Source organism: Hemibagrus wyckioides, linkage group LG05, assembly GCF_019097595.1.
Source record: "Hemibagrus wyckioides isolate EC202008001 linkage group LG05, SWU_Hwy_1.0, whole genome shotgun sequence".
NCBI classification, from domain to species: domain Eukaryota; kingdom Metazoa; phylum Chordata; class Actinopteri; order Siluriformes; family Bagridae; genus Hemibagrus; species Hemibagrus wyckioides.
In genome coordinates, this window is record NC_080714.1 from 22,995,700 (window position 1) to 23,018,279 (window position 22,580).

Genomic DNA, 22,580 nt, shown 5'->3' on the forward strand with positions numbered 1-22,580 from the left:
TCTGATCCGTCATTTCATATTCTTCCTTTTATCTTAAACCTGAATTCCTTCAGTGCTTGGCAAAACCAAAGAAGCAGCTTTGCTGTTTTAATACTTTAAGAAGTGTGACTTACCTGTGAATATTTTACTCTCTAAAGTAATATTTTACTTTACTATTTTACACTCACTCGGTGCATGAAGAAGCCTTTATTTGTCACATACACATTACAGCTTAGGAAGCTGGGGTCAGAGCACATACAGCAGCCTGGAGCAGAGAGAGTTCAAGGTCTTACTCAATGGCCCAACAGTGGCAGCTTGGCCGTGCTGAGGTTTAATCTCCCATCCTTCTGCTCAACAACTCAGAGCCTCAACTGTTAAAGCTAAACTTAAACATTGTGGGTAATGATGCACCGCTCAATAAATCACTGCTCTGCATTTACAAATTTGCTGACTATAGAGAGTGTCCAATAACCCCTTCTTGGTCTTTTTGGTGCAAACAGCAAATTAGAGCTGGTGCAGCAGCCAGAATACTAGCTACGACTTAGATAGATAACAGAAATGTCTGTAAACCTGCTCATTCATGGAATTAACCATCATATGCATAAACGTATAAAATCACGGAGGTCAAGAGATTCAATTAACGTTAACCTCAAACCATATAGGGAAGCTGTTTTCACACACAACAGTCTCGAAAGTTTACGGCACAGAAGCCCTAGAGCTGAGAAATCGTCCAGATCCATGAAAATGCCGTGCTGATGTGAGAGGGCTGATGAGAATGGTTCAGGACCTGTATTTTTATACATCAGACAATAGCATGACCAACCAGATGTGCAAATGTGATCCTTTTAAAGTGATCAGTGTTTATAGTCGTAGTTTCAAGGAGCAGGAAGTATTTGCTTCATTTGCAATGAAAATCTTCATCAATTTTTCCCCTCCACACTCTACTGATGTTTGTGGATATTATGAGAAAAGTTTCTGGTATTTCTGGTGGATGCTAATTTCTGGGTGAGGAAAAAAAAATAAAATTTTAAGCCAGATCTAATGCCTGGCAAAATGATGAATTATATTTTTTAATAAGATGTCTGAAACTAAATTGATGATGATTGATTATGTTAAGTATTTCTAAACCTATCATAATTCAGGAGAATAAATTGAGAATGTGACCTTGTGGAACTTTAAGACTAGTCGAGATCTCCGCCTTGATGCAGGTCTTACAGCAGAAGCCGGGTTTTTAAGAAAAACTCTCTTAGAGCAAAAATGATGAGCAGATTTTTTTTGGAAGAAAAATGTTGGAACTACAGACAGCTACTTTGTCATTCTGAAAGTCATCCTGATCGCCGACTGGGACGTTAATTCCACATCGATCATTTTAATAAATGACTCCTTCCGGTATTCACAAAGCTTACACCACCCTCACAGAATGCCTTCATATGGTCTTCTATACAGGGCTGTGCTGGGCGTGCCAGCTCTTCGTAACCTTTTTTTCTTTGTTCAAACGGTTTCAATTGCACATTTGAACACTTTTCATACCGCTGGAGACGGAGAGAGAGCCTCCTCCAAAGTGTCTGTGTAAAACGTTTAACGTAAAAAATAATGAAACATTATACAAAAATAAATGACAAATCACTGCACCATTTGAACAGCTGTAGGCACTTGGTATCAGGTCATGAGCACACACTGTAATAGAGAGAGATTTGTAACCATAGTACAGAGAGATAAAGTACTCCTACGCGCCTTTGGCGGCTGTATCCGGATGACTTTGTACGAGCGCTAATCACAAACATGAAATATAGGAATCTGTACCTACTAATGCAAACAACTATACAATTCACAAGACAGGATAGATTTCTCTGAAAAGTAGACGCGTTTTTAAATAAATACAACTGGAAGACTTGATGTAATGTGGTGCGAAGCCTTTTGTTTCCAGACAGCACATATCACGATCCACGGCCAGAGAGCGGGGGGGTTAGTCCTGACAGGGAACACGAGGACAGTATTAGCAGTCCAGCGAGCTCGAGCTCTGGGTAAACCTGTTCGAGAAGTCACGTGGTCTCGACGGGGCGACATGAGCGAAGGTGTTTGTACGTACCTACGTGGATGTAAAGTGCTAAAGTCTGTGGAAATTTGAATCGTGCCTTTTATATGTACTGTCTATAAATACCAAGTGTACCTAGTGCCGAATGCTGTTATAATAGAGACGTGACGATCCTTCTAAAGTCTGTCGTAAACAGTCATTATGTGCATTATTTAAAACGAAACAACAAAAAAGAGCCATTCTTCTCCTCAGGAATTACGTCACTGGTTGGAGGTGTGTAGAGTCACGCGTCCAGATTACTGACCCCTCCCGCATCTGTGTCCTGCACTCTCCCTTTGCAAATATTCACAGGTCAAGACGCAGTGCGATCCCAAACCTCCTGTAAACTTGGGGAAACCCGAAAACGTACAGTTCCCAGCGGTCTCATAGCTGCCGTCACGGTCACTCCTTAATTGCTTAATTCTACTTCTTGAGTTCCACTTTAACAGAGTTCTGCTGAAGAGCGAAGGCCCTACGTCTTTTCCTCCCGCTCTGTTTTGCGGCGCGTGATGTTTCTTGGCTTGATCTTGAGGGACAGCTCCCACAGCGCCTCCTCGGCGAGATGGTCGCTGAAGTCGTTGAAGAAGGACACGATGTCATCGTTGTGTTTGAGATCATAATGTCTGGAAGAGAGAAGGTGTAGCGAGGGTTAAAAGGAGTTCAGCGTGAAGAATGCAACATTTCACAGACGGGATGTACGACGGCGCAGACGGCTCGTCTGTTGTGGATGAGTGTGTGCGCTTTAAAGGTCTATTAAGCAAGGAAGAAAACATGACATGGCATACGGTTATAGGAAAATGATCAACGATGTGCCAGTGTGATGTAGCCTAGAGTAAGTTCAAAATTTTCAGCATAACCAATATACACTATATTGCCAAAAGTTTTGGGACACCCCTCCAAATCACTGAATTCAGGTGTTGTTTTTCAGGGGTTGGGCTCAGCCCCTTAGTTCTAGTGAAATGAACTCTTAATGCTTCAGCATACCAAGACATTTTGGACAATTTTATGCTCCCAACTTTGTGGGAACAGTTTGGGGATGACCCCTTCCTGTTCCAACATGACAGTGTACAAAGCAAGGTCCATAAAGACATGGATGAGGGAGTTTGGTGTGGAGGAACTTCACAGAGTCCTGATCTCAACCTGATAGAACACCTTTGGGATGAATTGATGCGGAGACGTCCCCACCATATAAACTCTTCTTCTTATGTGTTTTTCTTTGGTCCCTATAGCTGTAATTAGGGCAAGTTTAATAATGCATAACAATACATAAGATTAACTTAACGTCTTTTGAACAATTCAACACACTATTTCAGGAGTTTTCAGTGTTTCATAAATATCTCGCTGCTGTCTTTGAGTTCTGGCTTCTGCATTTAGTCATAAGTTAATGTGAATTTTTACACCAGACTTAAGGAAATGAGCGGTTGCCTGGTGCTTTCTAAAGAAACGTATGATGAAGAGATTACGCTGGAACCACTGGAAATAGGTGTACATCATGTTTCCTGTTTACGTTGCAGTTTCTGTCTTAGGTTTGTAAACTAAATGAAGCCTCCAGTCAGTACTGGTACGTGCTGCAAATGTATTATTTTTTGTCAGCGTTGTCATGCAAGCACTCCACTGAAAGCACTCACATTTGCTGGAAGCGCCGCATGGTGTCAAGGATGTTGAACTGCTGCCAGCGTTTCGAAAAGTTCACCTTCCCTTGAAAGTAGTCAGGATTCCCAAGGTGCACAAAAGTTAAGTCCTGAAGGATCAGACCTCTGCGTTTGCAAAAAATAATGAGGAGAAGACAAGACAAAGTCAAACATTAATTAAAAGTGAGATGAGTCTATAGAAGTCTTTGTATATATATTCACAGTGATGCTGCACGTACAGGTACGGTATACAGGGAGGCTCCACGTCTGCCAAGGCTGCTCTGTACGCCCGGAACGACGAGGAGCTATCGATTAAAGTGCAGTATTCCTCTAGACCCTAACACACACACACACCATCACATCATAAACATTAACCAGCACAACAAGAGCAAACAAGCTTGATATGACCTGGGAGAAGATATCTGACCTCTGAGGTTTGCTTCTGCCACTCCAGTCGCCGAATAGGTGCTGAATCCAGAGCCGACAGAATCGCCAAGTAGGAGTTAAAGTTATTGAGCTTTCGTAAGTGCTGTGGGAAGGAAGAGAAGGTCAGTCGTCTCATTTTATCCTGCGTGTACTGCGATGATGATAAAGAAACAGATTCATTTTACCTTCATGATTTTGATGAACTTGAGGAGGAGTTTTTCTCGGTCTTGGGCTTTTTCTTGCGTGATTATTAGAGAACGCACCCTTGAGGAGAGAATTAGAATTACAATTACAATTAAAATTACAACCAATGAATACAATAAAAAGGCAGTAACCATGGAAAATAGTAAGAACGGATGAAATGTAAGAGGGGGGGTGTGCAGGATTAACAGTGAAGTGAAAGGATTCTTTCAGTAAATATTGACTAGACCCGAGGTACTAAAGTGCTAAAGAGGCAGAACCTGCTGGTATGTGTAACAATTTTTTTTTTGCTAAATAACTGCATATGCATTAGGATTTAGAAGTCAGAAACCATTATTGAAAATACTTATATTATGTATTCTAAAGAAAACAAACTCTTATTGACTTTATTTCACTGTAAGTCTTATAGTGAATACAAACGGTTTAACACATGACCAGTTAACTCGGTGCATGATGAAATGATGAAGGAGTGCTACTTCCTGTTGTTATCTATGACCATTTAAGTCTCTTGAGTCAGTCTATTTGGGCTGATTTCAAGAAAATGGTCAATAACAGATGTTATGGGGGGGGAAAAAAAGAAAAAGAAAAAAAAAGAGGTGGATCGTACCAGTAAGACATGTTATTGAAGTGCTCTGTGAACTCGGTGAGATTCGGGCTCTTCTCTTCGTTCTGTTCTTTTGCCCACAGCAGAACCTCTGGGATCTGCAGACAGTTTCATGCATCAGTAAAACTCTTTCCATTCAAAAGATACTTTTCTAAACTATTCTATAACATCAGCTATAAGCCTAACACACTGCGCATTATTTATATAGAGGAAATGTATAGCCTACAATGCTGCTGTTACTGTGTCTAAATCAACAGCTTTAAATGAGAGGAAACGGATTTACAAAATATTTGGTAAGACCTGCTGATGCAATATCAATAAATTATATCCTAAGACGTCTGAGAAATGGTGTATAAATATATCACAAGATCTAGTAAATGTTAAGCAAAGTTCATCAAGTTTCAAAAGTCCTGCATCTAAAAGCTATGAAATCCTCTATCTCTGTTCTGACTTTCTGAAGGATGAACTGACACCCATGATGTTTATTCTGAGACTGCGGGAGAGCTACCTCTATTTTGTAGAAGAGCTCTGCGTCCAGGAGAGTGAGCTGGTCTGCGATCTCATGGCTGCGGAAGTCATGAAGAGTACCAGGCCTGTGAAGAACGGATGATATCAGATGGGTCAGGAACGAAACATTACTACACACACTGCTTCACATGTTAAAACAACAGCAGAACCAAAAAGTCCCAGCTCAAGGGTGAACAATAGCAAATATACACTTTACAAAACTAAGACAGTTAAGCTTAGTATAAGAGAGAAAATGCAATCAGCTTGTAATTTTATTATTTTAATTTTATTATTAAATTTATTTACTGAAGGCTTCAGTAAAATAGGTACGAGTTTGGGAGAACTTCAGTAGAAACCCATGCGTTTGTCTCAAATGACTTCGCTGGTTCCTAATGAACACAACTTGGTCATGCCTGGGCTTAAAGTTAGAAGTAGCTCTTTACTGTGGTTAATTTCATGCAATTCATTGTCGCTGTATTCGACCCATTACCTCTGCTAACTGTTAGAGTTATTTGAACTTATTAATGAGGTCAGAGTACCGTATTTAACAGTCAGAGAGATCCAAGTTGAGGCCCAAATAGAAGATATCTGGACACGTGGGTGTTTATTTACCTGGCGGCGACGCTGCGGGCGGCCAGCGGCTTCAACGAGTTAGTGTAGCTCAGCAGCTTCTTCTGCTCCACTTTATCCAGAATGTTCTTGCGGAGGACGCGGGCCAGACTGAGCTCCCCGCTACATACCAGACTGACCACCAGGTCCATCAGGTGCTTCAGAATGTCTTCAGTCAGCTCCACCAAACTGGCACACACACAATAAAATTCTGATTAGCATACTTCACTCACAAGTGTGATCCAGCTGTCTGTAAAGAACTTTGCATACACATTATAAAGGAATAAAACTCTTAGGGGCATGGGGAGAAAAAATGCAGGCAGAAGTGTGACCACACCCTGAATATACAGTTCAATGTTGTGAAACAATTAAAACATCCTGTTATCACTGTGCAGCACAGCATCTACAAACCATTGTTTTCCCTAGTGTCCAGAAACACTTGACCCGAAAGAGTCCTTCAAAAATGCCTCACGGACAACTCGATCAATAATACAGTAATCCTCCTCTATATCACGGTCCTGGTATATCGCGGATTTTTATTTGGAACATAACTAACTTTTTTTGCGGATTTTCCCGGTATATCACGGTATCCGCAAACCTTATAGTGAATTGTTTATGTTGAAATAAGGTCATTTATTAATGAAAATATAATTATAAATTACAAAATATAAACTTGAATTAAAATAAAGTAAAATGTTAATAATATATCAAATACTGTACAGCATAGCGTTGTTTAGGAAAGCGCGGTGTGGGGATGCTGGAAATCTAAATACAGTATCGCTGGAGGAACGAGTCCGGCCAATCGGAATGCGCCGTTCGTTTAATCACGGTTGTGATTGGCTGCTGGCTATGCGTGGGGAAAGGGAAGCAGAATTTTCCAGCATCCCAGTTCTTGGCATGTCACTGTCCTGAGTGTTTGGTTTTGTTCTGTGTACGCTGTATTTTTACGCTTTTTCTGCAAGCCCCATTATGTCGCCCAAACGCTCTGCACCTTCTAATGCTTCTGGCAAGGAACATACATACATACAGTACTCACTATAAATGTGATATTTCTACGGATTTACCGAAAATTCATCTCGCTAAACGCTTGCAAATGTTTTCTGTGTGTGTTTAAAGAGTGTGGGAGGGTCATTTACGGCGTAAACAATAAAAAAAATAAAACCATTTGGGGGTGGAGTCTGTGTATCACTGATTTTTGTTTTCGTTTATAAATGGGGGATTAACTGTACATATTTTACAAAGTCCATTCATGTGATGCACTGCTATACAATGTGCAATTTGTTACTATAGAAACAATAATATATTAGAAAATGCATATTATATTGTACAAAAACTACTGGCAGACCTACTGTAATAGAAATTTGTCTAACACCTACCGACCAATCAGAAGGCAAGAAGATGAATAGGGAAAGCGAGCCAGTAGGCATGTTTGGGGTTTTTGTAATTATTTACTCACCAAAGTTCGTCCACAACACGCACCAGCACAAAGAAGGTGTTTTTGCTGACTCGCTTCTTAACGTTGTCTGAACTGTGAGAAAATCTAGTATATGTGTTGAGAGGTTAAGAAAAAATAAATAATAATATCCCACTTTTTTTTTTTGTTTGCATCAGGCAGATGCTGTTTCTGGAGTGCTAGTGATTATCTGAAATAACAAGCCGTCAGTTCTTTGTAAATCACATCTTTGTTGTCTTTCAAAGAGAAGCAGAACGTGTGGGTATGTGGCACTTCACGCTCTTCTCTCCATCCTTTAAAATATGGAAATGCGGTTCTGTTCTACAGTCAGGCTGAAAGGATATCTATAGTAGAGCTTCTTAATGAGGTCCTCTGGGGTTAGAAACGTCCTGTATGTCGTCAGGAAGGCTTCACAGTATAAAACCAGATCTGCGGGAGAGAACGCACACTTTATTAAAATATAAAATCCTACAAGTCTTTTATCCTTTCCACCTAACTGAGCAGAAGGGGGGAAAAAACGGCTCGTCTTTCCTGCAGTTTAAAGGGGCGAAAAAAAAAGATCCTAAAGTTTTTTAAGCTGTAATATATTTTCAGTTCTCCACCAGGGGGTGCTGTTGTACCACAAATACTTCGCCAGCACATTTTTAAAATATCATAATAACAGGTGACTATCATCAGGTTTCAGATGATTTGTTGTATATTGCTGCACTCACTATAAGGCACAGTGTAAATATGAGTACGTGGACATGTATTTATACAATTTTTTGTGTTGTTACAGAAAGGGAGACTTGTTTGAACCGAAAGGAACCTATGAAAATTTATAGGGCGTGGGCAAAAATTTTAAACCCTGTTGCACTGAAAAGAAATGCGCCAGCTTGGAAAATCAGTATGTACTGACTGAATTGAGTCACTGTGTTACACCTTACAAACTCTTGCTCTACTGCGTTGTATTGGACATCCCATAATTTGCTTGAAAGCTTGATCCAACTCATTTTGGTGAAAGTTTTACCCCCACAGAGTCAAATCTGGACACTATTTTTCATATGTACATGCATTCACACACACACACACACTCACCTTTGCGATCCGTTTCTGTTGCATGAACTAATAAAATGTCCCCTGATCCCGCTCGAACATCTGGTCCATCGTCATTCTGTTTCAGAGAGAAATAAAAAGAAGTTTTAACTATAAACCTTGTCTCGGCGTACATCTCTAACACTTGAGCAGTCTTGTGTGTTGTTTTTCTTTTTACTCATCTGCCTTATTGCAGATAAAAAGGCTGTACAGATTGAGGTTAGAGATAAGCAAAAGTGTATCTATAAATACCACAGTGTGTGGACAGTAGATTGATTCTGCACACTCTGGGTGGGGGATGTGATATCTGCAGCAACTTTGACCTTGCACCATTTCACACAATTTGGACTACTGGCCTGTACGAGTGCTAGGAGCAGAATGCAACGACGTGCCTGTATCAGTTCATATAGCTATATGTTTAATGCTCTAAAAATCGTAATCTGTAGTCAAACATGATGTGGGTGTGGCTAAAAGGAAACGTTTTTAGTAAATTAAACACACTGTCAAACACTGAGAAATGGGCTTTACCAGATCCTCACCATCAGCACACCATTTTGTTTCGTACCTGCCTGAACGTAGATAATTCCCAAAATATAAACGCCAGTAGCCCAATTTACACCACCATGTCCAGATAGGTACTGAGAATTCTGTAAATGCTTCATATCTGACCTACTTGTCCATATGCATTAATGTCAAGTTTGAAAAAAAAGTCACGAAAAAGAAAATATTTACGCAGACTTATCATCCGGTCTAGCCGTTTATCCCTTGGATAATTGTGAGCGGACATCACTAAATCCCGACACTGTATCCCGGAATAGTGAAAAACCTTTCAATCGAATTGCAATTGCAAGATAAAATAATAAAATGTGGCATTTGTGTGGTATAAACATGCAATAGCAGGAGAAAAAAAGTCACAGATGTAAGTGTGATAAAAAACTTGTAGTCTTGAGATAAAAAGTGCTCCTCCTTTTCATATCTGTGCTATTACATCAATTCAGAGCACATTACTTTTGAATCATGCCCGCTCGCATTCAATTACATTCCTAAGAATCACACAGCAGCACCGCGGGTCTCCGGCAGACAGGAGGCACTGTTGACATCCTTTTTGCCGATATAAGCGAACACATGTTGAATAATGAATCTCGCTGATGAGACGAGAGCCGGTGAGCACACGCCATCCGGATTGCTCTCCAGCTGTGAAGTGCTAAACTGCACTGATGACTCTGAGGGAGGGGCACTGACAGGGTGTTACCTCTTGTTTTAGTGTGATGCGAGCCATGATCTCATTATGATCCACCAGGGACAGCTCGTCCAGCTCCTCCGAGCTCAGGTCCGAGTCTGCACACTTCTGTTTCCAGCTGAGAAGAGAAACAAACTCTTGTCAGAGGTGTGTACTAACAGCAAGCGCCGAGACGAACCACAAAAACACACGTGTTAATGCGAGTGAAGTTTCCACTCATCTGTGAGGTAGATGTTAAATTAGTAACATGACCGATCAAAGCGAACAGATTAACATAAGCCTGCGATACGCTTTAGCCAGAGCTGCTGAAATGAAAAATGAATCAACACCTTCTGACAGAACATATGGTATAAATCATCATGCTGACTGTTTGGTTCTTTGTCCCAGGGAATTTTAATTAACACTAATCTACAAAGATCACTATTCTTGATAGCTTTCAGTCTAGAATGTTCACTGACTATTTTCACAGGTTTGATGAACGTTTCCTGATAGAGATCTGACTTTCTGAAGACTGTCTCGCTGAAGCTGGGGCCAGAAAAGTGTATAAAAGATACTCTTGTTAATGGGCAAAGTTGTGTCTGAAGTTTATTAAAAAACCATACAGGATTGTTGCTCTATTCACACCAGTAACACTTACATCATTTATAAAGCATGTGTTCTAATATTGAATATTAGCAACTGGTTCTATTTTCTAGCACGGCTCACCTGTCCGAGTCAGTCGGCTCCTTGCTGTTGTCCGAGACCGAGTCCTGGAGCGAGTCCTCTGTGCCGCAGCTGGGGTCCTGCCAATAACAGAAGCACACTTGTACAACTAAGCCAACCCATGGTGTTTTGATTTGTGAAGTGCAAGCACAAACACATTGAGTGTGTTCGCAAAAATAGGACGGCTTGGCGAATTAACCGACTAGCTGTGATATTTCACTCGGCTGTGTTAAGGTCAGGAAAGCAACAAGAGGAGACGTGTCAGGGCAAGATGAACATCCAAATATGGCAGCATGCTGAGTGAGTTGCTGGTGATGGAGGTATGACATTAATCAGCCTACTTTCACACCCCTGAGATCGAGGCACAAAGATGTCAGACAACCTCAGTGTGTAAAGCGTATGAATGGGTACGGAGCCTGTCCGTCAGCGCAGACTCTGTATTTATTCAGACAGCACTGGTGGGAAAACTCACACAATCTATTGCAGGACGGTAATTTTCCAGGCCATGAATAGAAGAAGAAAACACCCAGGTGGATTCAACAGCAGCCTTATAGGCACGAGTTGATGGACGATAGGAAGGAATGAAAAGCAGAGATAGATTCCGTATTGCTGTGGTTAATAAATTGGACAATTTAAATGCCAAAAAATGTGATGTCTACAGTTTGAAGGACTTTCATGTGGCGGATGACAAATCACTTTCTGCTCCTCATGTCTTACTCCACTCCACATGAATTCATGCTTAGCCAGAACCGAAGTAGGAGTCAAAATAGACTACTGGTAATGCTCAACATGTCAGCTTAAGCCCCGCTCCCTCAGCTTAAAATAAAAGGGTAATTACATGGACACATGCAGATATAGAGCGCTTTGTTCAGTTAGTAATGGAGACAGATGTGTATGCACAGTAGCTGGAACCTGGACATTATATATATATATATATATATATATATATCAAATATTATATATATATATCAAATAAAAAACAAAAAAACCCAAATGCTCAGCCAGCATTTCAAACAAAATATCTATAGAAGGTGTCAGGGTTTTCAACTTGTGGAAATGCAAACTCGTCTCAGACAAACTCCAGATTCTCAGGGTTGAGTTTGGTTGACATCATGGCTATTTTGCCACCCAGGGGCATCATGCATCCTGTCTGATTCTACACCCAGACCTCAGCTTCCTAACAAGCTGGAATACAACTCGACAGCACTGACCGATCCTTTAAATAAAAGCCGACAATTAATAGTGTCAGATGACCAGCAACAGCTATTGTGGGAATTTAATAAAGGAAAAGGTTTAGTTCCAAAATACAACAGTTAAACCCCTGCCTGTGTGATACTACTATCAATCGCTGATTGTCACAAGACCCAACTGGAATAGGGTAGATTAAATTGGGGAAAAGAAACAAGAAAGTATATTGCATATGCATAACTGTACCGTACAAAATTCTAGTATACTAGCACAAACTGGGTTTCAGAGCAGGCTCACTGTTTGTGCTCCACAGAGGGTTGTTCTAGTGCAAATAAAACTGTCAAGAATGTCAATAGCTTCATTATAAAATATGCTGCAGCACCCTCCACCCAGGTTTCCCAGGCTGCATGATACAAACAATGACTCTCCAGGCTGCACGAGAGGAACACAAGTACGACACAAGCGGCACACACCAGAGCCCGGGGGGTGGGGGGTAAAAACAACTCGGAGCTCTTTGGCTACAACTCGAGCAGTGTGGCTCCTGCTACTTACACCGTTTGAGAGTGGCAGGTCTCCGTTGGCTTGGCTGGATGAATACAGATTGACGTACCCACCCTCGCCACCCTCGTCACTAGCATTCTGGCTCTACGGAAAGAAGGAGCAGAGGCGGAGAGGCGTCAGACTGAAAGCAGAAGCGGGATGTAGGCCTGGAGCCCATTCGAACAAACCACTGGGCTCTAGGCTTAAACGATAATAGAACCTGAGTGAAAAAGAAAGACAGAAGTAGCCAGAAAAAAAAAAAGCATGCAAGGCCAAAAATACATAAATCAGGAAGTGCTAGAGCAGACAGCTGTTTTATTATGACCGATGTTTCAGAGCATCGTGTTAGCCGGTATCTGGTTACACGATGAATTGATTGCACCCAACAACTTCAGCAATCAGTCAGTGTGTGGTATTCACTGTGTGGGCATAGTTAACAAGGTTTTATACCACCACACCCCTCTTCATTAAGCCAGCCCCTTTCCGTACATGATCTTTGCAAAAGTGCGTTCTCCCAGAATTCATCTGCAAAGACATCTGATGGGTTTTCCCACACCGCCACACATAATACTAGCAACGGAGACAGACATGTATAGTCTCATCAAGGCTTGATCGATCTCTGTAAGAATGCAACCCCTTCAACATCCAAGACACACGGTTAGCATGCTCCCAGTCCTGAAGTGTCAATTTTTAATGTAGTAGTAGTAGACAGACGAGGGCATCGTGTCATACTCTCCATTACTCCATCATCCACAAAACTGCCGCAATCTGTCAGTATGAGGGAGGCTCATGGGTTTTAAATAAAATTACATTCTTGAGGAAAAACACACACACTGCTCTCTGTAACCCAGAGCATGCAGTCTGGGAATATGGATGCTCATGATGTCTACATTTATTAGACATACTTGTCAAATTGTAGCCCTTTTCTTGGACAATGCATGTCTGATTCTCAGCACAACTGGTTCAGCTCCAGCATCAAAACTCTGTTGGTCTGGAACCAAGAACCATCACGGTGACAACAACGAAAAAGTTCTTTTCAAGATATCTGATCAATGATAAGATATTAACCCAGCAGGGGTTTGAACGGAACTAATGTTGTTCTTCCTCAGCTCTCTGTTCGGGGACGCCACAACAGATCATTCAATCCGCATGTTAGATTTTGGTACAGGTTTTACGTTGGATGCTCTCTTGAGGCAACCCTCCCATTTTATCCAGGCTTGGGACTGAGAGACTTCTCCGTCTGGGTTGGTTCCCCGTCCAATGTGAGTGCGGGATCCATCAGAGACTGTTTATATATAACTAATACTGTTGAAAATTTTAAGACTTTAGTAAAACTACGAATCGGTGGTATGTTAAAGCTTTAGATATGAATAATTTGAGAAATCGGGCGACGCAGTGGTTCGGCTGAAATGTAGAAAGTTTGCTTGTTCCCTTGTCCGGCACAAGCTGTGAGAGAAAATGGTATATTTCATATCACTCACTTATCCTAATAAACACAACATTTCCCATCAAGTCAAAACAGGAAAGAATTCCGGCATGAATCACGTTGACTTGAAGCCGCCATTGCGTCAGAAGGCGATTCTTGTTGGAGCGTGCTGAAACACAAACCCAGGCGTGTAAATGGAAAAACAATTAACCTTCTGTGTGAATTCATCCAGACAAACTGACTCACCTCTGTAAAGAGGTTCCCACTTCAAGAGCTCACGGCTTGAACAAGCTTACAATCGCCAAAAGGAGACTGTGATTATAACACTGATAAGATGTACTGTAACCGTGTGTGTGTGTATGTGATTCATATGAAGAGAAAGGAGTGCATTTACATTCCTGTATTAAGTGAGTAGTGAGAATAAGAGAACGTCTACAAGCGGAGGCACGTCAGTCACCTCTTACACTCTCCTGCTATACTCAGTGAGCTACAAAATTTTTCCAGTTCCTTGGTTGTTTTTCCCCCTCAATCCCAATCATGAATTTCCACCTCCTGTTCATGGCAAAGCGTAGAGTTTTCACACCTCATGATAATCAAGCAGGAAAAAGCCACTCTGTGGTTACGGTATATTCTTAAGTCATGGGTTCAGATGGTAACAAATGTCAATAGCTATTTAAGAGCCATTTACAAAAAGATCGATTTTAAGAAACGTAATTTCTTAAGTATAATTTAATCATAGTTCTATGCTACAAGAAGTGTGTGGGTGTGTCGGGTTGTACAATGACTGACAGTGCCGTCTCCCAGGCAACGCAAACAACCCGTCAATAGTGTTAGTGCTAGGAAAGCTGAGGGCAAAGTGTGGGTCAAATTCACACAGGAACAAGCAGAAAAGTTATATTTAAATAAATAATAATAATAAAAAAAATGAGGGAGCCAACCGAAATTGGCGGAACATCCAAAAACCATCATGTTTCGTTGATCAATCTTTTACTAAAGATATATATAAACGTTTTTATAGACCAAACCAGAGAAAAATATTCTTGATTTCAGTAAGGTCGATTTTCTTTGTGTTCATATGTCTGTTATTAAATGCCAAGATCCATGATTTACAATGTGCTTTCTCAGTAAAGCTCACGTGCATTCAGTGACGCCCACAAAACTCCATACAATTAAAAATAGAACCTCACTACGGTGACCATAGTGAATAGATATAACTAATATATATTAAAGCTACAGCTATAACAGCTTAATAACAACTTAAGATGTCATTCATAACTTAGCCTTAAAAAACCTAAAAAGCCTGGAAATAAGTTTAAATACACACAAAAATAAATGCATACAATTATCACTCAAATATTATTAAGACGCATCACAATAAAACCAACCTGTGCAGCGCGTGGGACTGAACACTACGTTTCAGTGGTTTTTTTTTCCACAGTCTCATATCACAGGAACAAAAGGCTCTAAGGGTTAGTAAGGAAGTGAAGGTGTGAGCACGAAGCAGGCAGGACTCACCGTGGCGGCAGGGGGAGAAGCCGGGCAGCCCAGAGAGGAGCTCGAGGCGGACAGACTGAGAGCAGCGTCCACCTCAGCAGAACCCGGGCCTCCGGCCGGCTGCAGCTGGCACGACAGGGAGGAAGAGGAGGATGAGGAAGGAGACGCAGAGTGAGAGGAGGCCTGGGATAGGAAAGCAGTGGAGAGAAGAGGAGATTAAAGAGGAGAAGCGGAGCGGATTGTGCAAGGCAGTAAGGCAATCAGATAAGCTGGAAATGTATTAAGAATGAAAGTTGAGTCTGCTGAAAGAGAAGAAAGAGAGCTGAGGGATTATAAAGAGAAAAGATTAATCAATACAGAGCATGCTGAATTTAGCCTGCACCTGATTAAACACACACACACACACCTGTAGTTTCTTTTGCTGAGTCACACTGAATCTTCAACAATAAATACTAAAGTGCAACACAGGTCACAAAGGAGATCAAAATAAAGCAGAACAATATAAATAGACTCAGCGTTTTTTTATATAGATTCTGTGTACAAAATGTGCAAAACTCGGCACAGTGTACTGAAGGTCAGTCGTTTCCTCAGGGTCTCGCACAGATCAGAAGAGAATAGAGAAGTGAGCGGACAGGATATTTAAGATTTTTCAAGCTTCTTCCTCTGCAGAATGTAAATGCCACCAAAAAACCCCTTTTATATATTTTACTCTACATAACATGGCGGTGCATTAGGAAACGTTAGATTATAATTTTTTTTTCCATTTCATTTCACTGTCTGTACCGCTTATCCGATCTATCCTCGGGTCACGGGGATCTCGGGTGTCATCGAGCATCAAGGCAGGATACACCCTGGACGGAGTGCCAACCCATCACAGGGCACACACACACACTCATTCACCCACGCAATCACACACTATGGGCAATTTAGAGACTCCAATCAGCCTAGTAGAATGTGGGAGGAAACCTGAGCACCCGAAGGAAACCCACCAAGCACGGGGAGAACATGCAAACTCCACACACAGTGAGCGTGAGGCAAACGTGCTAACCACTAAGCCGCTGTGCTGCCTAAATTATAATGATAATAGAATTACTATTTTTATTAAGCAAAAAGTAAATTATTTTTATCTGTTTATTTTATTTGTAAACCGCTTTTAAATCGTGGGCATGGTCTCAAAGCAGCTTTACAGAAATATAAAAATATAAATGACAAAGTTTAAAATAAAATGTATATTTATCTCTAATGACTAAGCCTGAGGTAAGAGTGGTGAGAAAAAACTCCCTGAGATGACAGGCGGAAGAAACCCTGAGAAGAACCCATCCTCATCTGGGTGACAGCAGAGAATGTGAGAATATATATGACATCCTTTCTACAGCTGTGTAATAGTCAGGTGGAATAGTACAACCAAGAGCCTAGGAGCAACTTAAAGACCAATTTAAACACCAATTTCTTCCTGCCGAAGGCTTAAAATATTCAATAATGGAGACCCGAGCGAAACACAATCGCCATAGTCTCCATGTGGTTTTAATGCTTTCCCAAACCAGCCTTTTTAATCCTCAGTCTTGAAGCTACTACTACTAATACTACTACTACTACTACTACTACTACTACTACTAATAATAATAATATTCTTAAAACGTCAGCTTACTGAGTTTTCCAAAGCACTGACACTAGAGGTTCCTTCCATAAAATGTCTCATTACAGAAAACCTCTCCTATTTACAATCATAATTTAAATACACACACGTTTTCAAGATCATCAACTCTTGATATGTGGAGCGTCTTCATACTAGTCCCTGAGAAAAGTGTGTGTGTGTATTAGAATGAGTGCATTAATATAATCCTGTGATCTGATTACAGCCTAAGCTACTTTAATCTAAAGTAAAACACCGCCATCCAACCAATCACGTTCAAGAATTCAGTAGCGTTGTGTGGTATCAGCAATAACTCGAGACCAAAAACCTGGTCTTGAACCACCTCTCCTGGGCTTGAGCGTCTCTCTAGAGGTTCGGCTCTTATTTTTATATACGTCACCGGGGGGCTAATTAGTATCTCTCTCTCTCTCTCTCTCTCTCTCTATAATACACATACACCCCTGACATGTTCACAAACAACCACACGCACACACACAATGCCTGAGTCAGGAAGATGATGAAATGTAAGACAAGACTCAGAATGAAAGAAAAATATAACAAAAGCGATGACACACCACATCAGTGTGTCACCTCAGTCACAGCAGACTGGGCTTAATGAGAGTGCGCCTGCTATGACACAGTAATCCAATGCAAAATAAGTATGATTAAATGCGTAACTGCTGTTTACAGAGGGAGGAAGCCAAACACACCGCTGTGCAAAAGTCTGGAGGAGAAGAGCGTAGGGTTGTGCGCTAACTACTGCTGTCAGAAATGACATTTTAATGGCTAAAAAAAAAAGCCTCGGTTTTCTATTAGTAATCTGATGTAGGTCAAAACATGTACTTCTGATGCATGCATGACTTTGCAAATTTTTTGCTTCCAAATAATGTATTGAACAAATATTAATTTTCTGTACCATTCATCCTACACAGGGTACCAGGAAGCCTGCAGCCTATTCTAGGGGACTCATGGATGCAGGGGGTCCCAGTCCATCGGAGGGCACAATAACACACATCTTAGCAACACCAATCAGCCTAGCACACACGTCCATGGACAGGAATAGTAAATGTGCATTTGTTTACTGTGGAATGAATGCATGGTGCGGTATTCTGTCTGTGGCAGGAAAATAATAAAGGCTCATTATTATTGTTGGTGTGCAGAACATGTGGCGCGTTTACATGTTGAGTATGACAGCAAGTTCCTGCGAGAGGAAAAGAGAAAGTGCATGAGTGTGTACAGTATGTCGAGCTCACCAGCTGCCTCTGTTTGGGTGGAAGTGCTGGAGGAGGGAGGGGCTCGTGCACAGAGTCACTGCTGCTGAACGAGTCGTTAAAGCCGTACACTTCCTGTATGAGCCTGTTGCGCTGCTCATAGATGCTCTCGCTCTGCGGCGTCTGGTAGAAGACGGATGGCTGCGGTTCCGAGTAATCCTCCACAAACTGCATGTACTTCAGGACTGTGGGTTATGATGCAGATGGTGTTAGCGAATGCACACTTTTACTTATCACCGCTTCACATTCTGACTAACTCGAACCTACCCAGGTGACCCACATTTAATCACACCCATAAAATGGAGGTCAAAGTACCGACACGATCATAAACTGTAGCCAAGCGGCCACGTTTAATCCTCGACCCACCGATAATTTATAGCTCTTATAACATGCTTTGGCTCTTATTGTCTCCCTTCGGACCTATAACACACCGGAGAGAATCTTCTTTAACAAACATGCCAAAATCTTAATGAGTGAAAATAAACAACAGCAGCTGTGCTTAAACCTCACTATTACACAGCATGCAGACAGTATGCAGTATTACATCATCACCCCACCCTCCTCCCCGCCCAAACTACGTCCGCTCTGAGAGACTCTAGGTGTGAGGTGATTTCCTGAGTGGCAACTATTAGGCCTCAAACATATCCTTGCACATTTCAATGACAAACTCATTATGTCATGACCTCATGCTACATCTGACGTCTCCATATCGCATTTCAGTGGGAAAATCTGTGAAGCATTCAGCTTCAGCACACAAAAGCGTTTATAACAGTGATATAAATATCTATATATTTAGACTGTGATCTTTTAAATCGGCCAATACAGTGTCGAAAATCACCTGCTTAACTTTGGCACAAAAATTAACGTCACTTGTGGGCGGGGCTAGCAGCAATATTCATTACAGATTGGTTACACATACTAACAAGACAATATAAATAGGCAAACTACAAAAAATAAATATATAACTATATAACTAATATATATATATATATATATATATATAACTATACACACACACACACACACACACACACACACACACACATACATATACACTGTATATAGCATATTTATATTTTTTCTATAGACCTTGCTGCATAATCTAAAGTCCAAGACGTGGAGCCTAATCCCCATCCCCTAACCCACACACCATGCATAACACATTAAGCCCAATTATCTTTCCTGAGATGCACCACTTCCTGGATTGTTGGTTTGAATTCATCCATGTAGTTGGGGCTGGATCAGGTCCAACTACCCCATGGATGTCTGGTTTGAAGCAAGAGATAATTGCCAATTCTTGCGTTCATGTTTCTGAATGTGTAGTGGGAAAGCTGCGTTTTGCAGAAATTAAGATGAAATGCTCAGTGCTGTAGGTGGTTCAGCAGTTAACATGACTGACAAGCAGCTGAAGGTCTGCAGGCTAGATCCTACCGTGCACTGCCTGTATACCCCTGAGCGAGGCACTGAAATCCTAAGCGGTTCCTATGGTGCAAGCGCTGTTCTATCATTTAATCAGGTTGTATCTGTAAATGATTAAACGTTCCCATTAAAAATAAAGTCTCCTGTGTTTTTTTTTCCTCCTTAGGCTCCTACATAGCTAACATTCAATGATTTAAGGCATTAAAATGTTTTGTGCTAATTAAAATTGCAATTCTTAAAGACAGTCCCGATACTCACTGTGTCTGGCCTTCTTCTCGGGTAGAGGTGGAGGAGATTGAGGCACAGATGCGTTCTCAGACGCGTCAAAGTCCGTCCCATATCCGACTATGGGAGCGAAAAGAGGGAACACAGGAAACGGCGGCACAGGCATTTCCTCGTCTGTGACGTTGTCGTAGTGGGAGTGCAGGCGCTCGAAGGGGGTTCGAGACGCCAAACTGTCGAAGGGAGTCTGAGGGTTGCCGCTGCGTCGCTTCTTTTCCGGCAGAGCAGGAGGTGTGATGAAGGCGTGTGGAGGAGGAAGAGTGACGAACTGATTGAGAGCGGGAGAACCGTACGGAATCTGGCCTGGACACGGGGAGGACGATGGCTCCCGATGGGACTCGGGAAGAGGGCTGAGACAGCTTCCGGTCGGCATAGGAATCTGATCCACGCTGGACAAGTCCTCTCTGAGGAAGTCATAGTCTGGGTCGTAGCTCTCTGCTGTATCTGAATGAGAAGCCAGATGACCGTTAGCAAAGTGCATGTTTACTTACAAAAAGAAAAAAGGTGTGCTAGAAAGAAAACACCTCACCTAGAGTCTCACAGCTAGTGTTGCGAGAGCACTGTCCACTGTCCTGCTCCAGAGAGGACAGCTGCTCGTCCGACTTGCTCAGTTTACCCATGCTGCCGCAGGGAGAGCCGCGCGGTGACTCGCCACCGAATGAGTGACTGCCACCAGAAAAACGCCGCTGTAAACCATCTGCATCATAATCCTGAAAATAAACATGATAGTGTCAGTAAGTGCACACACTCATATACAGAACCAAGATTACATGTGTTTGCATCACATTCTTTTGCTTGTACATGAACAAAGTAAGCAATAAAACACTTCAGGGAATACTATTGCAGGAAGATCATCAATGATCACTATAACCAACCAGAGTTAATCATTTTCCAACAATAGCTTATTTATTGGTTTTATACAACAGCATCAGACAGTGAAAACAGATTTTCCCTTATAGAGAAAACTACATAATTGTGTACACACCTGTCTGCAGATGCCGATAGGAAGACTCGACCCACTCGTGGCACGGCTCATAGGAGCAACGACGGCGACTCGGGTAGGAGACGGAGCTGACTGGCGCTTCTTAGGAGGAAGAGCTGGGGGACTAGAGACAGAAGAAAGGAAAGTAGTTTTCTTTATTATTATTTGTATAGAAAGATTCGGAAAAACCAAAAGCTGCGCAGAACAAAAATCAAAAATTAATGATCCGTGTAGAACAGAAACGGCTTCACTTATATTTGTCTAATTTATCTTCAGCTTTTTATTTGCACAAATCTCCAGAACACAAAGAAGATTTCCCAGTCCCAGTGCTCTATATCATTAACAGTCGAGTATGTAATATCTCGGCTCTTCTACCGTGAAACATTTCCCTGTTCCCAAAACACAAGAGTCTGAAACAAAGTTGAGAATGAAAATTCAGTATCAGTGTCTGTGCCTTTAATAAGCGCAAAACAGAGCGCTGTTTTTCTGTAGAGAAGAAAGGCGAGAGAACGAGGTGATGAATGTGTCAGAATCAAGAACGAGATAAAAAAAAAAAAAAATCAGCCAAGATGATGATGATGTCTGCTTTTGCATCAACTCCTACAGATAAAATCTTACTGGCTAAGGGACTTTTCCTCTGCTAATTTAAGAACAAAAAGTGAAGCTAATGCTTTAATTGGTGTGTCAGAAGGCAGGTGAAACAAACAAACAAAACAAAGCAAAAAAAGAGAACTATAGGCAATAATCTACTCAGCATTACAAATAAAACCTGTTGTACACCGTATGGAGAAAATCTTAGCCAACAGGAAATTAAAGGAATTTCTTTTTGACTATTTAAATATAATTATTTTGGGTTCCTGTTGGTTGATTTTAGATGAGCGTCGTTTTAGATCAGAGGTCATTTTCGGTCGCATTGTCACTAAATCAGCTGCCAGTGTGCATGTCTCATTATGCGTCTCGAGACTGATCAGCTCCTGCGATTTCTGTCTGGGATAAAAAAATCAGGCCAAACATTTTACTGTCACCAACCTGGCTTAATCAAAACAAACCACTCTGAAACCTATTCTATGGCTAAAATAACTATTTTACTATTATACCATTAATATTTTAGAATTTTTAGAAGCACACCCTGAGGCAAAAATAAATAAATAAAAATAATAAATTCATAAAAGAAAGTTAACACTACAGTGTATTGACAATGGCGGCAAACAAACAATGAAGCAATGAAGTTATATTACACAATTTTATTTTACTAATAAGTACGTATGAGTTAACATTTTTGTACTCTGAATACATTTTGCATATGTAGAGTATTCCATTTCATTTATTTTCCATCTCATTTATATTTTTGAATACTTTTTATACTTCTGAATACATTTGCATATACAGATTATTTCATTTATTTTTCATTCATATTTATTATCTGAAGCGGTCTCTGGCAAAAGAATTTCCTTTGGGAAGATTCTATCTTATCTTATCTTATTCTTTAACCATTCAGTATACATAGATATATATATAAAAAAAGCTATTCTGTTTATGGATACAGCTTTCTACCTTTAATTCCCCCTTTTGTTTTTCTGCGACTATCATCATTGCTATCTCCTCACACATTCATTCCAGAGTGCACCACGCAGTCCTCCAGACAGACGAATAATTAAAAGGACATAGTCTTCATTCCAGCCTTAATGTCTTCCACAGAGACATCTGGATCAAATGCAGTTTCGCCTTTAAAACACAGTCAGATGTGCAACTAGATGTGGCAATTCCTTCCACTGTTTATCATTCGACGTGCTGGAAATAAATACCCCCTCCTCCTCCTGCCGTAAAGGGGAAAAAAGGCTGGGT

General features: G+C 41.1%; 1 protein-coding gene across 4 annotated transcripts in view; it reads right to left on the reverse strand.

Moving 5' to 3' along the window:
* Window positions 1-171: 171 nt before the first annotated feature.
* rapgef1a (Rap guanine nucleotide exchange factor (GEF) 1a) overlaps window positions 172-22,580 on the reverse strand; it is a 29,338-nt gene continuing 6,929 nt past the window's right edge. Inside the window, exons 7-25 of one of the 4 annotated variants that reach the window (XM_058389885.1) lie at window positions 20,739-20,859; window positions 20,283-20,463; window positions 19,730-20,197; window positions 18,035-18,237; window positions 15,170-15,331; window positions 12,241-12,333; window positions 10,504-10,580; window positions 9,811-9,916; window positions 8,562-8,637; window positions 7,825-7,913; window positions 7,488-7,576; window positions 6,035-6,220; window positions 5,424-5,508; window positions 4,919-5,013; window positions 4,296-4,374; window positions 4,112-4,213; window positions 3,924-4,021; window positions 3,682-3,810; window positions 172-2,676 (exon numbers count right to left, since the gene is read on the reverse strand). In XM_058389885.1, the coding sequence (XP_058245868.1) occupies window positions 2,526-2,676; window positions 3,682-3,810; window positions 3,924-4,021; window positions 4,112-4,213; window positions 4,296-4,374; window positions 4,919-5,013; window positions 5,424-5,508; window positions 6,035-6,220; window positions 7,488-7,576; window positions 7,825-7,913; window positions 8,562-8,637; window positions 9,811-9,916; window positions 10,504-10,580; window positions 12,241-12,333; window positions 15,170-15,331; window positions 18,035-18,237; window positions 19,730-20,197; window positions 20,283-20,463; window positions 20,739-20,859 (2,590 nt within the window). In that variant the 3' untranslated portion in view covers window positions 172-2,525. The remainder of the gene's footprint in view (window positions 2,677-3,681; window positions 3,811-3,923; window positions 4,022-4,111; window positions 4,214-4,295; window positions 4,375-4,918; window positions 5,014-5,423; window positions 5,509-6,034; window positions 6,221-7,487; window positions 7,577-7,824; window positions 7,914-8,561; window positions 8,638-9,810; window positions 9,917-10,503; window positions 10,581-12,240; window positions 12,334-15,169; window positions 15,332-18,034; window positions 18,238-19,729; window positions 20,198-20,282; window positions 20,464-20,738; window positions 20,860-22,580) is intronic. The other 3 variants (XM_058389887.1, XM_058389886.1, XM_058389888.1) reach the window with 3 other exon arrangements.